Source organism: Urocitellus parryii, chromosome 2, assembly GCF_045843805.1.
Source record: "Urocitellus parryii isolate mUroPar1 chromosome 2, mUroPar1.hap1, whole genome shotgun sequence".
Taxonomy (NCBI): Eukaryota; Metazoa; Chordata; class Mammalia; order Rodentia; family Sciuridae; genus Urocitellus; species Urocitellus parryii.
The window spans coordinates 62,405,539-62,422,602 of record NC_135532.1 but is presented as its reverse complement, the minus strand read 5'-3'; the positions used below and the strand labels follow the sequence as shown (position 1 = coordinate 62,422,602).

At 31.9% G+C, this 17,064-nt stretch overlaps 1 protein-coding gene across 2 annotated transcripts in view; it reads left to right on the top strand.

Moving 5' to 3' along the window:
• Klhl1 (kelch like family member 1) overlaps window positions 1-17,064 on the top strand; it is a 392,360-nt gene that overhangs the window by 265,009 nt on the left and 110,287 nt on the right. For both annotated transcript variants that reach the window (XM_077792806.1, XM_077792803.1), the window contains one exon: window positions 413-599. In XM_077792806.1, coding sequence (XP_077648932.1) covers window positions 413-599 — 187 coding nt within the window. The remainder of the gene's footprint in view (window positions 1-412; window positions 600-17,064) is intronic.

Below are 17,064 nucleotides of genomic sequence, written 5' to 3'. Positions count from 1 at the left end.
CAATGAATAGTAAAATCATAGCAATATGGGATTAAAAATGTACTGCATTCCTCTTGGAAATGTGCATGTTATTTGTATTTATTTGTAGATATAATCAATTCCTACACTCCTTATTCCTCTCAACATAAGAGTAATATCATAGGCTTTAAGATTTTTAACTACTGATACCATATTCTTTTTTAAAAATCATTATTAATGGGGCTGGGGATGTGGCTCAAGCGGTAGCGCACTCGCCTGGCATGCATGCGGCCCGGGTTCGATTCTCAGCACCACATACCAACAAAGATGTTGTGTCCACCGAGAACTAAAAAATAAATAAATATTAAAAATTCTCTCTCTCCCTCTCTCTCTCCTCTCTCACTCTCTCTTTTAAAAAAAATCATTATTAATAATGATTGTATATTATTCACAGATCTTGGCTGACCTAGAAAACCATGCATTATTTAAGAATGACTTGGAATGTCAAAAGCTGATCCTGGAAGCAATGAAATATCATCTACTGCCAGAAAGAAGAACTTTAATGCAAAGTCCAAGAACTAAACCCAGAAAATCTACAGTTGGAACACTCTATGCAGTAGGAGGAATGGATAACAACAAAGGTATATAATTTTAGATCTGGATTAAGACAAACCCTGTGCCACACCATCACTCAATTTTATTATTATAATCTGGATAAACAAATAATGTTTGCATAAACTTAGCTTTAACAATTATGATTTAAGACTAAAGGAAAATTAAATTTCCATTTATATTTCTGGTCTGTATTTTTCACTTCTGTTTATTCATCTTTAAATTCTTTATTTATCTCTTCTGCATTACATGCAAGATTTCAAATGAAATTAGAAAGAATTTAAACTTAACACAGGCCAATTTGTTACATACATTGAAAACTGCATTTCAGTTCTAAGTAAAGGAAACACAGTATGTCAGAGACATGCTAACTCCAGTACAATTATGATAAGATTCTGCATGTGCAGGGTCTGGGGATGTAGCTCAGTTGGTAGAGTGCTTGCCTTGCATGCCGAAGGCCCTGGGTTCAATCCCTAGCACCATTTAAAAAAGAAATCTCTGCCTTTGAGAATCTGAGCTTTTCAGATAGCATTCAGACAGATAAGTAGATAATTATAAATTAGTATAATAACTGTGGTAGTTTTCATTGGAGCAAAATGAAATCTCATTCTTCTTGGTTTAGTCAGCTTTTTCACTGCTGGGACCTGGCCAGAACAATTTAAGAGTAGGAAAAGTTTGTTTGACACTTGTGGTTTCCAAGGTCTTAGTCCCTAGATGGCTAACTCCTTTGCACCTGAGGTGACACAGAACATTATGGTAAAAGGGTGTGGAAGAAGAAAGTAGCTCAGGCAATTAGCAATCAGGAAGTAGAGAGAACTCCACATATCAGGGACAAAATATAAACCCCAAAAGCATTTCCCTAGTTATCCACTTCCTCCAGCCACATCCTACCTACCTAGAGTTACTTTCCAGTTAATCCATATCAATGGGTTAATACACTAATTAAGTTAAAGCTCTCATAATACAATCATTTCACCTCATGACAATACAACATTCTTGTATTGTCTTAGACGTGAGTTTTTGGAGGACACCTCATAACTAAACTTTAACAGTGTCTTTCCAAAAGGAAAGAATCTGTATAAAGATTTTAATGGTTACTTGTATGTTTCATTGTGACTGGTTTAGGGATACTCAGGTTGTTGCAAAACATTATTTCTGATGGCGTTTCTTTCTTTCTTTTTTTTTTTTAATTTAATGCAATTTATTCTTTAGAACAGTGGTCTCCAATTTTTTTGATTACGCAGCTCTTTTTTTTAAAATCGCCTGACCAAGGCTTTATTACAATATAGCAATACTAGTGTCTATTTTATTCTGCTGCCCTTTTATCCCCCCTTCTCCTCCCCTCCCCTCCCATCACCTCTCTCTACCCAATCCAATGTGAAACATTTCTTCTTTTTTTCCCTCACATCATCATACATGTATTTTGTATAATGATGAGGGTCTCCTTCCATCTTCCGTGCAATTCCCCTTCTCCCTTTCATTCCCTCCCAACTCTCTTCCCTATTTAGTGGTAGTCTTCTTCTCATACTCTTCCTCCTTACCCCATTTACAGTCACCCCCCTTATAACAGAGAAGACATTCAGCATTTGTTTTTTACGGATTGGCTAACTTCACTTAGCATAATCTGCTCTAATGCCATCCATTTCCCTGCAAATGCCATGATCTTGTTATTTTTTAGTGCTGCATAATATTCCATTGTGTATAAATGCCACATTTTTTTAATCCATTCATCTATTGAAGGGCATCTAGGTTGGTTCCACAGTAGAGCTATTGTGAATTGTGCTGCTATAAACATTGATGTGTCTGTGTCCCTGTAGTAAACTCTTTTTAGGTCTTTTGGGTATAGTCTGAGAAGGGGAATAGCTGGGTCAAATTGTGGTTCCATTCCCAGCTTTCCAAGCAACCTCCATACTGCTTTCCAAATTGGCTGCACCAATTTGCAGTCCCACCAGCAATGTATGAGTGTACCTTTTTCTCCACATCCTCGCCAGCACTTATTGTTGTTTGACTTCATAATGGCTGCATTCTTACTGGAGTGAGATGTTTCTGATGGTGTTTCTAGAAGAGATTAGCATTTGATTCAACAGACTGAGCAAAGAAGCTTGAATATCATATTGCCTTCATTGATGTAGTGAACATTTCCAATTCCTTGAGGTCCTGGATTGAGCAAAAAGACAAACAAAAGAATTTACTTTCTCTTCTGGAGTTGGCTATATATCCTCTGGCTTCAAACTTCATAGTAACAGGTTGTCAGAAATTCAAACTTCAGTAATTATACCAGCAATGCACCCCTACACACACACACACACACACACACACACACACACACACACCCCTTTTACCTCCTGGTTCTCAGGCTGTGGACCTAGAGTAGATTACATCACTGACTTCTCTGATCCTGCAACTTGAAGACTGCATATTGTGAGGAATTCTTGATTTCCATAATTGTGTGAGCCGATTTCCATAGTAATTTTCTCATATATATCTATATACAATATTGATTCTTTTTCTTTATGGAACCCTGACTAATGTACTGATTGTTTATAAAAAACGGACTCAAAATATATTTGAACTTTATAAAATTTTTACCACTGAAAGCCATTACATATCTCTTATTCTTTCTTTATTACATAATTTACTTCCAGATACATTCTATGGATGACAAGTTTTTAGACTTTATGATTTCATTTAAAAATGTACTTTCTACTTGAAGAAATATTATAGTTTCTTAGGTTTCTTAACAAATTGTAATATCAGAATTATTGAGAAAAGCTTATATTGCTTCATGTAATAATACCAGCTTTGACTTAATGAAATTGAGTTTTAGTCATTGTCATTGATTCATTCATTGATTCATTCATTCATTCAAGACAACTAATTATGCATCTATTACCTGCCATGGATTCAACTCTAGAATGTCACTTTTTCAATTCAAGAATAGTAATGTTGCAGTTATCAAATAAAATTAAGATAATTTTCAAAAATATGAAATAAAACATAACTGTCAGTTAAAAGCGGTAGACAACTTGTTGTTTTGAGAACTAAAGAAATGACAAATGATTTGTCAGTTAAAAGCGGTAGACAACTTGTTGTTTTGAGAACTAAAGAAATGACAAATGATTTCTGACCCTTCTTCTCTCCATTTTATCTCCCTCAGAGTTTCACTTCTTTCATATACCATCAAATGTTGTTATTTAATATGATATTACAGAAGTTTTAGAAAATGTATAATGGTTTTTAAATGTCTTTTTTAAAAAATATTTTTTCTAGTTGTAGTTGGACACAATGTCTTTATTTTATTTTATTTTTTTTATGTAGTGCTGAGGATCGAACCCAGAGCTTTGCACATGTTAAGTGAGCACTCTACCAATGAGCCACAGCCCCACCCCCTTAAAATGTCTTTTTAAAGTGATGAAACAGAAAATATCTTATCAGATAAAAATCTTTTGACCTACAGATAGTTAGAAATTATAGCATCATAAAAGCAAAGATTTATCTCAATCAAGAAAACAAAGCTATTAATGTGTATCTCCATTGTCTTTATGAGAGTAATAAATACCAATAACATGCATAATATTCTATGCCCTAGAACAGAAGCAGGAATACATTGTTATAATGTTGTGGTAAGTTAATTTTATTTGGTAAACCATTGATTTCTAGAGACTATCAATAAATACATTCCTCCTAGTATCAGATTTTATAAATATAAGTCTAATACGTTATTTATCTAATTTCAAAGTCAAACAAATACCATTTGTTTTTTAAAGAATGCCATATTCCATGGGAAAATACTGATGTAATATCAATTCCATATGTGCATCTGCACATGATAGTATTTTATATAAGCAAACAAAAATATCAATTGAACATTCAATAAATTCATATTAACAAGAAGCCACTGCATGATTAAAGAAACAAAGCATGTGACTAATTTGCCAGTGCTCTCAGCATTAACCCGGGCTGAGATTCCTAATTGTACTATGGAAAATAATAGTGTAGAAATTTTAGAGGCATGAAAATATAAGAACTCTATGAAATAATAGTAATATGCTGATTGTAGTGTCTTATTTCTGGAACCCAATGACATGGGAGGCTGAGGAGAGAGAATTACAAAATCAAGGAAAACCTCTGCAACTTAGCAAAACCCTGTCTCAAAATTAAACAATAACTAAGTTTTTAAAAGGTTGGGAAAGAAATTCAGAGGTAGAGTGACCCGAGTTCAATCCTCATTACCAAAAAAAATAATAATAATTAATTAAATAAATAAGGGATAATGATGTGATATAGCAAAGGAATAAGGCAATAAGGTGGTCATGTAAGTGATACATATATGAATATCATGATGCATAAGGTAAATATCTTTTTTTCTTTTTCTGGTACTAGGGGTGGAACTCAGGGTCACATGACCAATGAGCCACATCCCCAGCTCTATTTTGTATTTTATTTAGAGACAGGGTCTCACTGAGTTGCTTATAAGCATCTCACTTTTGCTGAGGTTGGCATTCAACTCTCAATTCTCCTGCCTCAGCCTCCCGAGCTACTGGGATTACAGGTGAGCACCACCATGCCTGCAGCTAAATGTCTTTTAGGCCAATTCAAACAACAGTCAAGAATGATGAGTCAAGAAAAAAGAATTAAGTGATAAATTGAATTTTGTATTGTATTTTTTAAAAGTGTTATAGTTTAGATTTTCAGTATCTCCCAAAGGCCCATATTTGAAGGTGTGGTCCCCAACATATGGTGCTATGGAGAGGTGGTGTAACCTCTAGTAGTTGGGGCCTAACAGAAGGAAGTTAGGCCATTTAAATTAAGATTAAATTTAATTTTGCAAATAATTTTGAATAGTGTCAGATTATTTCCTTCTTTTCTAATTATTGCATATTGTATCTTAGTTTCTTGAACTAGTCGGGTTTGGCTATACCATAAAATAAACTGCTCAATACAGACAGACAATGAGACACTTTTGTCAAATGCTTTATTTTCAAAGGAATAATTTAATGATTTAGAGGTTTATAGTAAAAAATCTAGTAAGCAACATAATATCTCTGGAAATTTCTGAAAGAATGATGGATATTATATAAGAAGATAAATAGACACTCTGAATACCATTAAGTTCTCTCAAATATAATTTACTTGCCTTAGGCAGAAATTGAGAGTAACAGAAAATCATCTTTCAAACAAGAATTAGAGAATTTGTGACTAAGTATTTATGAGGACTGTCCTCCTATTTTGTTTTCAATATTTATATCAGGGCTACTAATTTTTAGTGGTCCCTGAAAGTCATTTTATTTTTACTTAAGAAAAACTACCTTTATCTAGTTATCAGATAGATGTATGCCTTAGAACTATTCATAAGCTAAGTTTGGCACCTTAGCTGCCATTTTCTGCCTCAATTTCCGTCTCAAGGTATATCTTAGAATTCAGAAGATGCCAGAAAAGATGAATAGCAATGTCCAGCCAGACAGCTTTCCGAGGGATCCAGGTCTAAAGTTCTGACTACTTGGCTGCCCTAAACAGCAGTTATTACTCCCAGCCCCACTGGACTGCCCAGAGGCCTCAACATAGACATATTTCAAGAACTCTCAGTCTAGCACTACTTGTGAATCAACCATTTCTCAAGGGGGAAATGGCAAACACTATTAGGATCATTCCCATTCATAGCCCTTTTATACTGAAACTTGGCCTTTTAAATGTTAGCCATCATTTTTGTAATCTTCAATGTCTTGAAAGAGCTCATTTTCTTTTTGTAATGAAGCTTAATGGAAAACTGAAACTTTATAGTTACTTTTGGGGGGATAGTTTGATACACGATAATCCATCATGGTTAAAAGCAGAGACATCTGTGTGTTTTTAATATGATCATTTTCTATGTGAATCTCAAATTCTCTCAGATTTTTATGATAAATTCTACATAGTTCTCATCTTACTTGCTTTTAGTTATTTATTTATTGCTTCATGTATTACTTCTTACCTATCGAAATCCATTTGCCTTGGCATTCATAGGTGGTTTGTTTCAGGACCCACTCAGATACAAAAATCCAGAGATGTTCAAGTCACTTGTATAAAATGTCACACTATTTGCCTATAACCAATACATATGTTAATGTGTTAACATATGTGTTAAATCATCTCTAGGTTACTACATTACTTACTAATATAATGTAAGTGCTATGTAAATATTGGTTATAATATATTGTTTAGTTAATATTAACAAGAAAAAAATTCTGTACATGTTTAATAAACATGTAAATTTTTCCCCTAATATTTTCTATCCCTAATTTGTTGAACCCATGGCTGACTATATTTCAGGTTTATTTCATATCATATAGCTAATAATGCCAACACCTAAAAGCTTTGGGGGAGTAAATCTACTGTTTGTTGTTTCTAATATTCTCATTCATGTTAGTTTTATTCTTTGTGTGTTGAATAATATTATTTTGAAATCATATTAATTTTCTTTACTCTTTGAACTTTTGCAAGCCTAAATTACAGATGTTTTTCTCCAATATAAATGAGTCTGCTTTAACCCTGAACCAAGGGTACCCTAGATCCCTGTCAGCCTTCCTCAGTGAATCAGGCTTAATGCAGTGACTCTTGTTCCCTCTTCTCCCACCTTCTGTCAGGCCAAAGGCAGATGCTCCAGATCTCATCAAGGGTATACATTGTATACCCATCTGTCCTCTGAAAGTGCTGGCTTCTACGTGAATTTAGTTCCCAGATCTCCCATCACTGTTTTTTCAGCTACTTGTCTGTACCCTTGAATATTTCTCTTATTTTCACTTGAGTATAACAATGCAAAAAATTATTCAAGGTGAATGTAAATAGTGATTGTGCTCTAAGTATGGATTTTAAATGTTTGAGACCATAAATATGCTTAATCTGATTACACAATGTACACATGTATAAAACATCACATGGTACATATAGTCAGTCAGCTTTCTGTCACTTTAAGAAAAATGCTTGAGAAACAAAAGGAAGAAAGGTTTATTTTGGTTAGTGGCATCAGAGGTTTTAGGCCATAGCTGATTGGCCCTGTTGCTTTAAATTTATGGTAGCAAAGTATATATGGTAGCATGATTGGAGTGCATCGTGGAGAAAGTGGTAAATAGCAAAGAAAGAAAGACAGGAGGGGGATGGGGTACAAATATCCTCTTCAAGAGCACACCCACTAATGACCTGACTTTGATCCATTAAGCCCACCTAACAAAGTTTTCTTCACCTCCCAATAGTGCAGATTGATAACCAGCCTTACATATGGCCTTTGGGGAACCCTCCAGATTCAAACTATAGCAATACTCCATTAGTAAACATGCAGATTTTATGTTTTGTGTATCTGCAGAATATTCATTTAGTTTAAAAAATTTATTGTAATTTGCCCAGGTGTACTGGAGTTATAATATTAGGGCATTTCAGCATAAGCCTTCAATTTTCAATAGACAGAAATCTCCTGGGGGAGTAAATCTACTGTTTGTTGTTTCTAATATTCTCAGAAATATTGGGATTATTTTTTGCTTTGTTTCATTTCATATATTTTGAGGTTTTCACTATAGAATTTTTCTGTTTTTTGTCTTATAACTTTTGGAAATTTAATGTCATGTTTACAGTTAAACTATTAACAACTTACACTATTTCAGTCTTGTTACATATTTGTGAAAGAGACTGTGATATTTCTAAGCTTAATTAAGTTTGGAGTATTCATAAATTTGAAAGTATTATATTCACAGTTCTATATTTTACATCTATATTTTATATCTCAAAGTATTAAATTATATTATGTATTAAATTAGAGGAGCTCTTATAATGATCATTCATTAAATATTTGATTCAATCCCACACATCTTCTAAAAATTATTGTAATTCAAAATAAATAGAAATCAATACAAGTCTTAGATCTGAGGAATCATTAGCTAACATTCAGACCTATAATAAAAACTTTATGTTTACCAATTTGTTCTACATTAATTCTCACATGTATGCAAGAAAGATTAGGTTTGAAGTGTAATATACTACTTATCAGCATAAAATTTGTATTAATATGAAATCTACCCATATTTATAATATTTTAAAGATTGAAGACAAATCAAGTAGAAAATTATTGTTATCTAAAAACTTTTCCCATTTCTGTACTTCAAGCAGAAAACAACATTATGGATCAAGAATATTTGTCCTCAGTAACTGATAATTTGGAATTAATAAAATGATTTCATCTATGAAATATATTTTAAACACCTATGGCCATATACCATCATATAAAAAATTTAATTACTTCCTATAACAAACTTATGTTGAGAGTATTTTTCTAGATTATTTTCATTATGATGAAGGTTAAGAAACTTTCTTAATTTCTACCATTTAATAGTTAAGAGGAAGAGTAAATCTAGGGGCTGTATAAAAAATGAATTCTTTTTACCCTTTTATCCACATTTCACTGAAATATGATAAAATGATTTTATTAAATGCCGGGAAAATTCCTGCTGTAATATAAAACTTACTATATTTTCTTTAAGTTTTTATTAAAGATAATACCTAGTTCTATAATGCATTAAGTAAATAAAAAATCCCAGGCCAGCTGAATAAAGTCTATTTTATTACTTTTGGAGAAAATGTTAAAAATATAAGAATGAAGAAATTGAATATAACCTATAATAGTTATTTCCTTACATGTTTTGTAAATTAATTTTATGCACACAAAATTATTCAAAAACAGTTATAAATACTATGAAGTTAGTATTTTTAAATGACAAAATGTATATATTAACATCTTAAAATTTCATGTGTATGACTACACATTTGCAAAGCTATATTTATTGTATTCTTGTTAGAATAAAATGTCTTGCTATAACAAAACAGTTTTTAAATTTAATTTTTGTTTTTATGTTTTTTCTTCAAAGAATAATTTATGTGAAAAAGCAACTTTTGTATTTTTAATTGACAAATAAAAATAGCACATATCTATAGTGTATAACAGGATGTTTTATATATTGTATAATGGCTAAGTCAAACCACCTAACATATGCATTTTTTATTGAGAAAACTTAAAACTCTCTGTCCTGCTAATTTCTAAGTAGAAAATACATTATTACTATAATCATGGTGTTATACAATATATTTCTTGAATTCCTACTCCTTTTCTAAATAAAATTTTGTATCTTTGGCTAACAATTCCCCAAACAACACCATCTACCTCCACCTCTGGTAACCACCATCCTGCTCTCTATTTCTTTTCAGATCTCATATACAAGTGAGATTATACAATATTTACCTTTCTTTGCCTCTCTTACTTCACTTAACACAGTGTTCACTGAAGGAAAGAAATTTTGGATATTAAATATAAAGATCCATTTTTTCTGTAACCAAGTATAATTAAGCAATAATACATAATATAGTTGCTCAATGACAGTTCTACAATTCTATACAAGGTCACTGTATTTACTAATATAAGGAAAGTACTAATATTCTAGCTAGAATATACCCTTATTAGCTTCAAACTTCAGTTATCAGATTTTTTTTGCCCTCCATAGCTATTCAGTTATCACTGGCTGTCTGATTTACATCAGCATTTCCAGCCTCTTAGCTGAAGATTTATCACTTTATAGCTGCTGGACAAAGATAATGCATGTACTTTTCCAAGGGATTTATTGTTCTTAGGATACAGCCAAATGCTAGATAATGATCTCCCAGTTCCAAGATCTCTTCAATCCCACTGACCCAGCTCATTGCTGTCAAATTAATGAATCAAGACATTCACTATGATTATTAATCAAAAATGTGAATTAAAAATTAAAAGAATCTTCATAAGTTCACAATGTCTACCCAGTTTAACCCAATATTCTTTGTGCAGGCAACAACTTTCTTTCATCATACACTCTTCAAAATTTAACCACCACATTTTTGCTATATTTCCTTCAAAAGGTCTTGATATAAACTGATACTCCTTAGAACATTTCACCACTCACTTCCTCAGATTTGATGCTCGACAGTAACTGTAATATTATCTTATAGCCACATCCTACCTACTTTTACTCCCTTTCTTTGTCTAATTCAAATTTAAAACCCTTAATCTTTGGCTATTCAGTAGCCTTACCAGTTATATTCAGTAGCCTTACCAGCTGTTTTTAATCCTTTTTTGCCCAAAATATTTAAAAAATTTTAATATATAAAATTCAGAGTCATAAACTAAGCATCAGTATACTAATTGATCTTATATAGGTTTATGCTTTATAATTTTATCACATACTTATCCATCATTTCTGTACTCATCCAGCATTTTTAAATGCATTTTTTAATTCTATAAAATTTATGGAAAAGAATACACTTCACCTAAACCACATCAGCATGCACATTATTAGCTAAATTTACATGTTTGTATAGATATTTTAACAAAATTTATATTCAACAATATACACAATCTTACATGTTCCTTTAAGTGAGTTTTGGCACATGTATACACCTTTGGAAGCTAAACCATTGCCATCATCCCAGAGAGCATTACCATTACCTCAGGCAGTTTCTTTATATGCTTTCCAAGTCTATCCTCCCTTCTGTACCTACAAAGACCACTCTAGACTATTTTGTAATTTAATTGTCTATTACTGATCTTCATATTAATGAAATCACACTTTGTACTCTTTTCTAAGACTCTTTCAATGAACATAATATTCTTTGGGATTCATCTGTGTTGTGTATATCACTGCTTCATTCTTTTAATTGCTTAACAGCAATCTGTTTATCTATTATGGAGAACTTTGATGCTTCTAGTTTTAGCTATTATAAATAAATAAAGCTTCTGTGATCAGTTATATACAAATATTTTTGTAACCAATGCATATTTTAATTGAAAATATACATATGTCCATATAAGACACATGCCTTGCAGAAAAATGATACATGAAAAATATCATAGAAAATATTTTCTTACTTCTTTGAAACAATAATATATCACTAAATTTTCAAAAGTTGTATTTTCATTATGTATAGTAAACTTGTTTGCTTTTTCATGACTCTTTTCTATTAATAATATTTCAAACATTGCATAACAACCTGTGCATATTTGGCATTTTATACATATGAAATATTCTTTGTTATACCAGAATTATAAACTATATTTTAATTTTATGTCAAAGCTTTTGAAAAATGTTGTGAGCTGTATTTCACACTCAAGTAGTTTTGATTACTGACTTTTAAAGAATTCTTTTAGGAGCATGTACCACTTAATGTGGTTCAGAAGTATAAACAAACATTTCTACAAAATGATGTCTACATATAATGATATACCCAACAAGAGATGATCTAGTAGTAAGAGATAAATTCATGAATAAATATTCAATTGAAAAAGAACATTTAATTTATTCTATTACACTGGAGTCATATTAATCATTCATATCACTCAGGAAATTCAAGCACACCTGCTGAGAGGGAGAGAGGGTAATGATTTCAATGATGAGAGTGATGCCAAGCTCAGTTTCTCTAGAGTAAGCCATGGTGGGGGAAGTGAAAATGCTGATCCCTTAGGAAGGGCCAGTGTCTATGTGGTATGGAGAATACAGTTGTATATTTCTTAATAATTTTTCAATTCTGTATGAACACAAGTAATACAAAAGAAAACTGAATCTTTCATTTCATGACATAACAAGATACTAGACCCAAAATACATTTTCATACTAGATTCAAACTTTTAAAATTACATTTACAGCCAGGCACAGTGGCGCACACCTGTAATCTCAGCAGCTTGGGAGGCTAAGACAGGAGGATTGCGAGTTCAAAGTCAGCCTCAGCAAAAGCAAGGTGCTAAGCAACTCAGTGAATCCCTGTCTCTAAATAAAATACAAAATAGGGCTTGGGATGTAGCTCTGTGGTCAAGTGCCCCTGAGTTCAATAAATAAATAAAATTACATTTACATACACATGTCTATATTTATGTAAGTCTGTATTAATATGAATATATGAGAAATGTGTGGGATTTAAAAACAATTTAAATATTTCACCACTTTGGGCCTTATACTGACTTTTAGGTCTAATTCTGTACCAAAAAGCTTGCATATCTTTGGATGCAGGATATTTTACTCATTTTAGTAAAATTTAAAGACTTGTGTGACTTTTGTCAGCTTTAGAAGATAATTACACATTCCAAATCTTGGTGCTTCTCATATACAAGATGGTAATAATAGAATTATCTCTCTGAGACAGTTTAAGAAATGTCAACACAGGGGTACATGTAAAAATTTAAAATAAAAAGGAAGGCTGACTCAGTGAATTATGATCAAAGTCATATTTTGAAATATAATGATATTTATTATTCATTGCTGGTGATTTTTGCTCTCACCTATACCTAATTCCTTAGAGACAAAGCTTTAATTGTTTCATAGAACAAATCCATCTGAGAAGTAAGGTCTCACTATTAACATTTAACTCAATAGTAACAAAGTCCCTTTTGAAAGGAAATTTATGAACAGGGTAAGTTCAGTTATAAAAGTATGAAGTTATACTTTGGTACAACTAATTTTTACATATATTTTTAAATCCACTGTCTTTATTATTCATTATATTTTAAGTTTTATATGCATCAAAAATTCAATAAGTCAATATCAGTTTTATCAAATAATAATTGAACTGAAAATATATTATAGAAAATACACAAATAAATTATCTTCAAATTTATTACTTTTAATATCATAATGTTTTAGTCTGTGGTATTTTTGTTGCACATAATTTACAATTTTCTTTTTAAGTGTCTTGTTTACTAGAATTTCTATTACCAGTGTGAACAGTGCCAATGTCTACATCTGAAGTATGGATAGGAATAAACAATGGCTTCAAATATCGGCAGTCCAATTAACTCTAATTCTATCACATGAAACTCTTTTATACTCATGTGTTAAATAGAAAATGTGTTTCAGGTAAAAGTGCTAATATTATTTCTCCTAAACTAGGAAAAATGAATGTCTAAATAAATTTCTGGCCCAACAATTATAAAGTATTAATTATAAAATAGAAGTGCAATTATATCCTTTCTGCTGCCAGTGGCTCAGACATTTCTTATGTTTCCAGATTAAACGCTGACTCTTTTCTGATTATCTAATAGTCCTACAAATATTTGAGCACCTGCAAATTTTCAGTTACTCTTCTTAATGTTGATGAACAAACTTTCTTATTGTTGATGAAAAACTCTGGCTTGCTTTAGCTTAAGTTATATTTAGGAAACTATAAACAAGTAAGTATAAAATACTTCATGTGATTATTAGGTATGGAGCAATATTAAGAAAGAAAAGTCATGGAACTTACAGAAGTGAGCACTGCTGCTATTTCATGTGTGCTAGTTGAGAAAGGCACTGATAAATTAAATTGGATATTGCCAATTGCTATCTGGAAATTCCTCCTTCTAAAACAAAATAAACAGTTCTTCCATTTATTTGATCAGACAATATTTGTTATCATTTTCATTTTTTTCTAACATTTATATTTTATGGTACTTTAAAGGCAGAGGTTGTCAAACTGGCCTGCAGGCCAAATCTAGTCTCCCATATATTTTGTATGGTTTGTGCACTATAAATTTTACATTTTAATAGTTAAAAAATTAAAAAAAAATAAAATTTCATGATGAAATTTAAATTTATTGAAATTCAAACTTCAGAATCCATAAAGTTTTATTGAACATTGCTTATTTCCTCTTTTCTTTCAGTCTTTTCATGGTCATGGTATTCAACAAAGAAACCTATAAGGTGACCCACAAAGCCTATGATTTTTGCTATTGAGCCTTTTACCTAAACAAGCTTTAGAACTCACATTAAAGAAAATAAACTTCTTCCCCAATTTATAGGAAACCTGTGAAACAAATGTCAAATTCATTTGACCCATATCTACTTTATCAGCACCAGGAGTGGGAAGTTTCTGAGTATGTTTACAATGCCACACTAGAGGCCACCTTTGATCTTGCTTATCTACCTAAAATCAGTCTTTTGTTTTTGTTTTTCTTTTGCTTTTTTTTTTTTTAGGTATTGAGAGCAAATTCATACTGCATGGCCCTGACACAAGAAGCCTAGTAGTTCTATGAAAGATGAGGTTATATCTCCAACAGCAACGACTCTCAACTATCTGGGTTTTGAAAATTGTAGTTCCAGTGTAGTTTCACTTCCAGTATTAGTCTTTTTACTTTTTATACTGCACTTACATCTTCATTGAATGCCAATTCTTTTTCAATTATCTCTGTGTGTGTGTGTGTGTGTGTGTGTGTGTGTGAAATATTACAGTGGGTTTATTTCCAGAAAACCAAAAGGAAACAGAAAACTTGTTCATGACATCAATAAAAATCACCTATACACTTAGAAAGAGGTGACATGATGAATTACTAATTATGATGTGTTTCTCTGAAGAGGTGATTTGTAGACTGGAAAGCTAGTAGCTATATTTGAATTCAAAGTAAATACAGTAAATTAGTAACTCAGATATAAACCCTGTTATTGGGTAACTGGTGTTCTTTTATTAATCAGTAGTAAATGAAATTCATGGATATCAGAACCAATACTGACTGTGTTTGGGAAAATATTAAAATTTGCTACTTGATAACAACAAAAAAGAGGACTGGAATGTCAGGTTATAGGTCTAACAGTCACTGCAAGGTCCTACTAATAGGCACAGACTTATAAAGAAGCAGGTGTCTTTGATTTGGCTGAAGGGGAATCGAGATTCTGAGAGGACCTGCTCTTTCATGGACACAAAACAGCCACAGTTCACTTTTCTACATAGAGGATAGCAGGTGAGAAGAAAGCCATTCTGACAGACTATTTAATTTCAAAGAAAGAATAAAGAAGGTTAAAAGCTGAGAATTATTCAAACTGGCATACTTTTGAGAATGAAATAGAGAAATTAAGAAAATTGCATTATTACATTGTTCTGTTTTACTCTATGCATGATAACCGTAAACCCTGGATGGAGCCTGATGAAAGTAATGCCAGGTATGCTGATGGGTGACTGCTCCTGTAGACAGTCATCAGCTGAGTAGATGGGTAAAGGAGAATTAGAAGCATCCCTTATTACATTTTTGCATTGCCTTCTTGTTGATTGCCTGGTTATAAACAAAGGTTAATTATTAATTTTGATAAACAACCAGATTGGTGTCTGATCAGCACCAAATATTGCGTGTGAAGTAAAAGCAAATGTTCTTCTTGCAGTTAATAAAAGAACATGATGGGAAGAAGATAAAGAAAAATATTACTGTATTAAATATAAACTATAAAATAAAAACATAATTTCTTAGGATCATTCAATTATTTTATGAGTATAATGGTATTTTTATATTCAAACCATGCCTTGAATTTTCACATATTTTAAAATAAGAAATTTCTTAACTGCATGAAAAAAATTTCTGATATATTTTCTTTCCATTTAAAAGACTTGATCAGATCTTTTTATACTGAATTTGCCTTTTTTGTATAATTATCCACTTTTTTGTTGAAAGGGCAAAAATAGGAATTGAAATATCTAGGTGAAATTAACCATCTTGACCTGATTTTTACTTCTGTGACTTGAACTGGAAAATATATATTATCTAGAATTTTTATTTTTTTAAATCTTTTTATTGGTTGCTCAAAACATTACAATGATCTTGACATATCATATATCATACATTTGATTCAAATGGGGTATTAATTCTTATATTTCCCACATGTACAGATTGCAGGATCACATTGGTTATACAGCCACGTTTATACATATTGCCATACTAGTGTTTGTTGTATTCTGCTGCCTTAATTTTTAAAGCACAAGTTTTCACTTCTGTAATTCCAAAATCAGTTAATTTTTAAAGCATTTTACTAATAATCATCATATGGCTTTAGGGAAATAATTCACTTACAATTCTGTGCCAAGAAATCTGAGCATTTGCAATTAGGCAGTTGAAATAACTTTAAAGTGCTGTATGACATTTTCTGAAGAAAAGCAATATAAAAAAGAAACCTTTTTTTTTTTTTTTTCATCTTTGCCCTTTAAGTATCTCCCTACTTGATTCCTGTCTCAGTAACCCCATTCAGTCACTTTGGTTCCACTTCAGCACTCCTTCTTTGAACTTGAACTATATCATTGGAGATTGCCAGTTCAAGGTCACCAGTTTGCAGAAAGCTGAAGAAGCAACTCAAAACCCTGAAAAACATCTTGTCAGCCAAAGACCAGTTAGCTTTTTCACATATAAAGAACTGTCTTCTGAAATAGATATCCACTTACTATTGTTGCAACGGGATATTTTATTGGAGAATCATGCTTCCCCATGTGTCCCAAGGGAAGAAAAAACCATGCTATCAGTTTCCTTAACAATGTTTAGAATTAGGAAAGAAGCTCATGTGTTAAGTTAAATTCTTGTTTGTATCCTTCCTAGTGAGTCTGTAGACAAGGGACTTTCTGCTCCCTGAAGTCATGTTCTTTATCCAGTTGTGAAAGGAGACTGTTAGGTGGATAGTGAATCAACTGTCAGTGAAGTTGCCTTTATTTGACAGCCTTATCTTT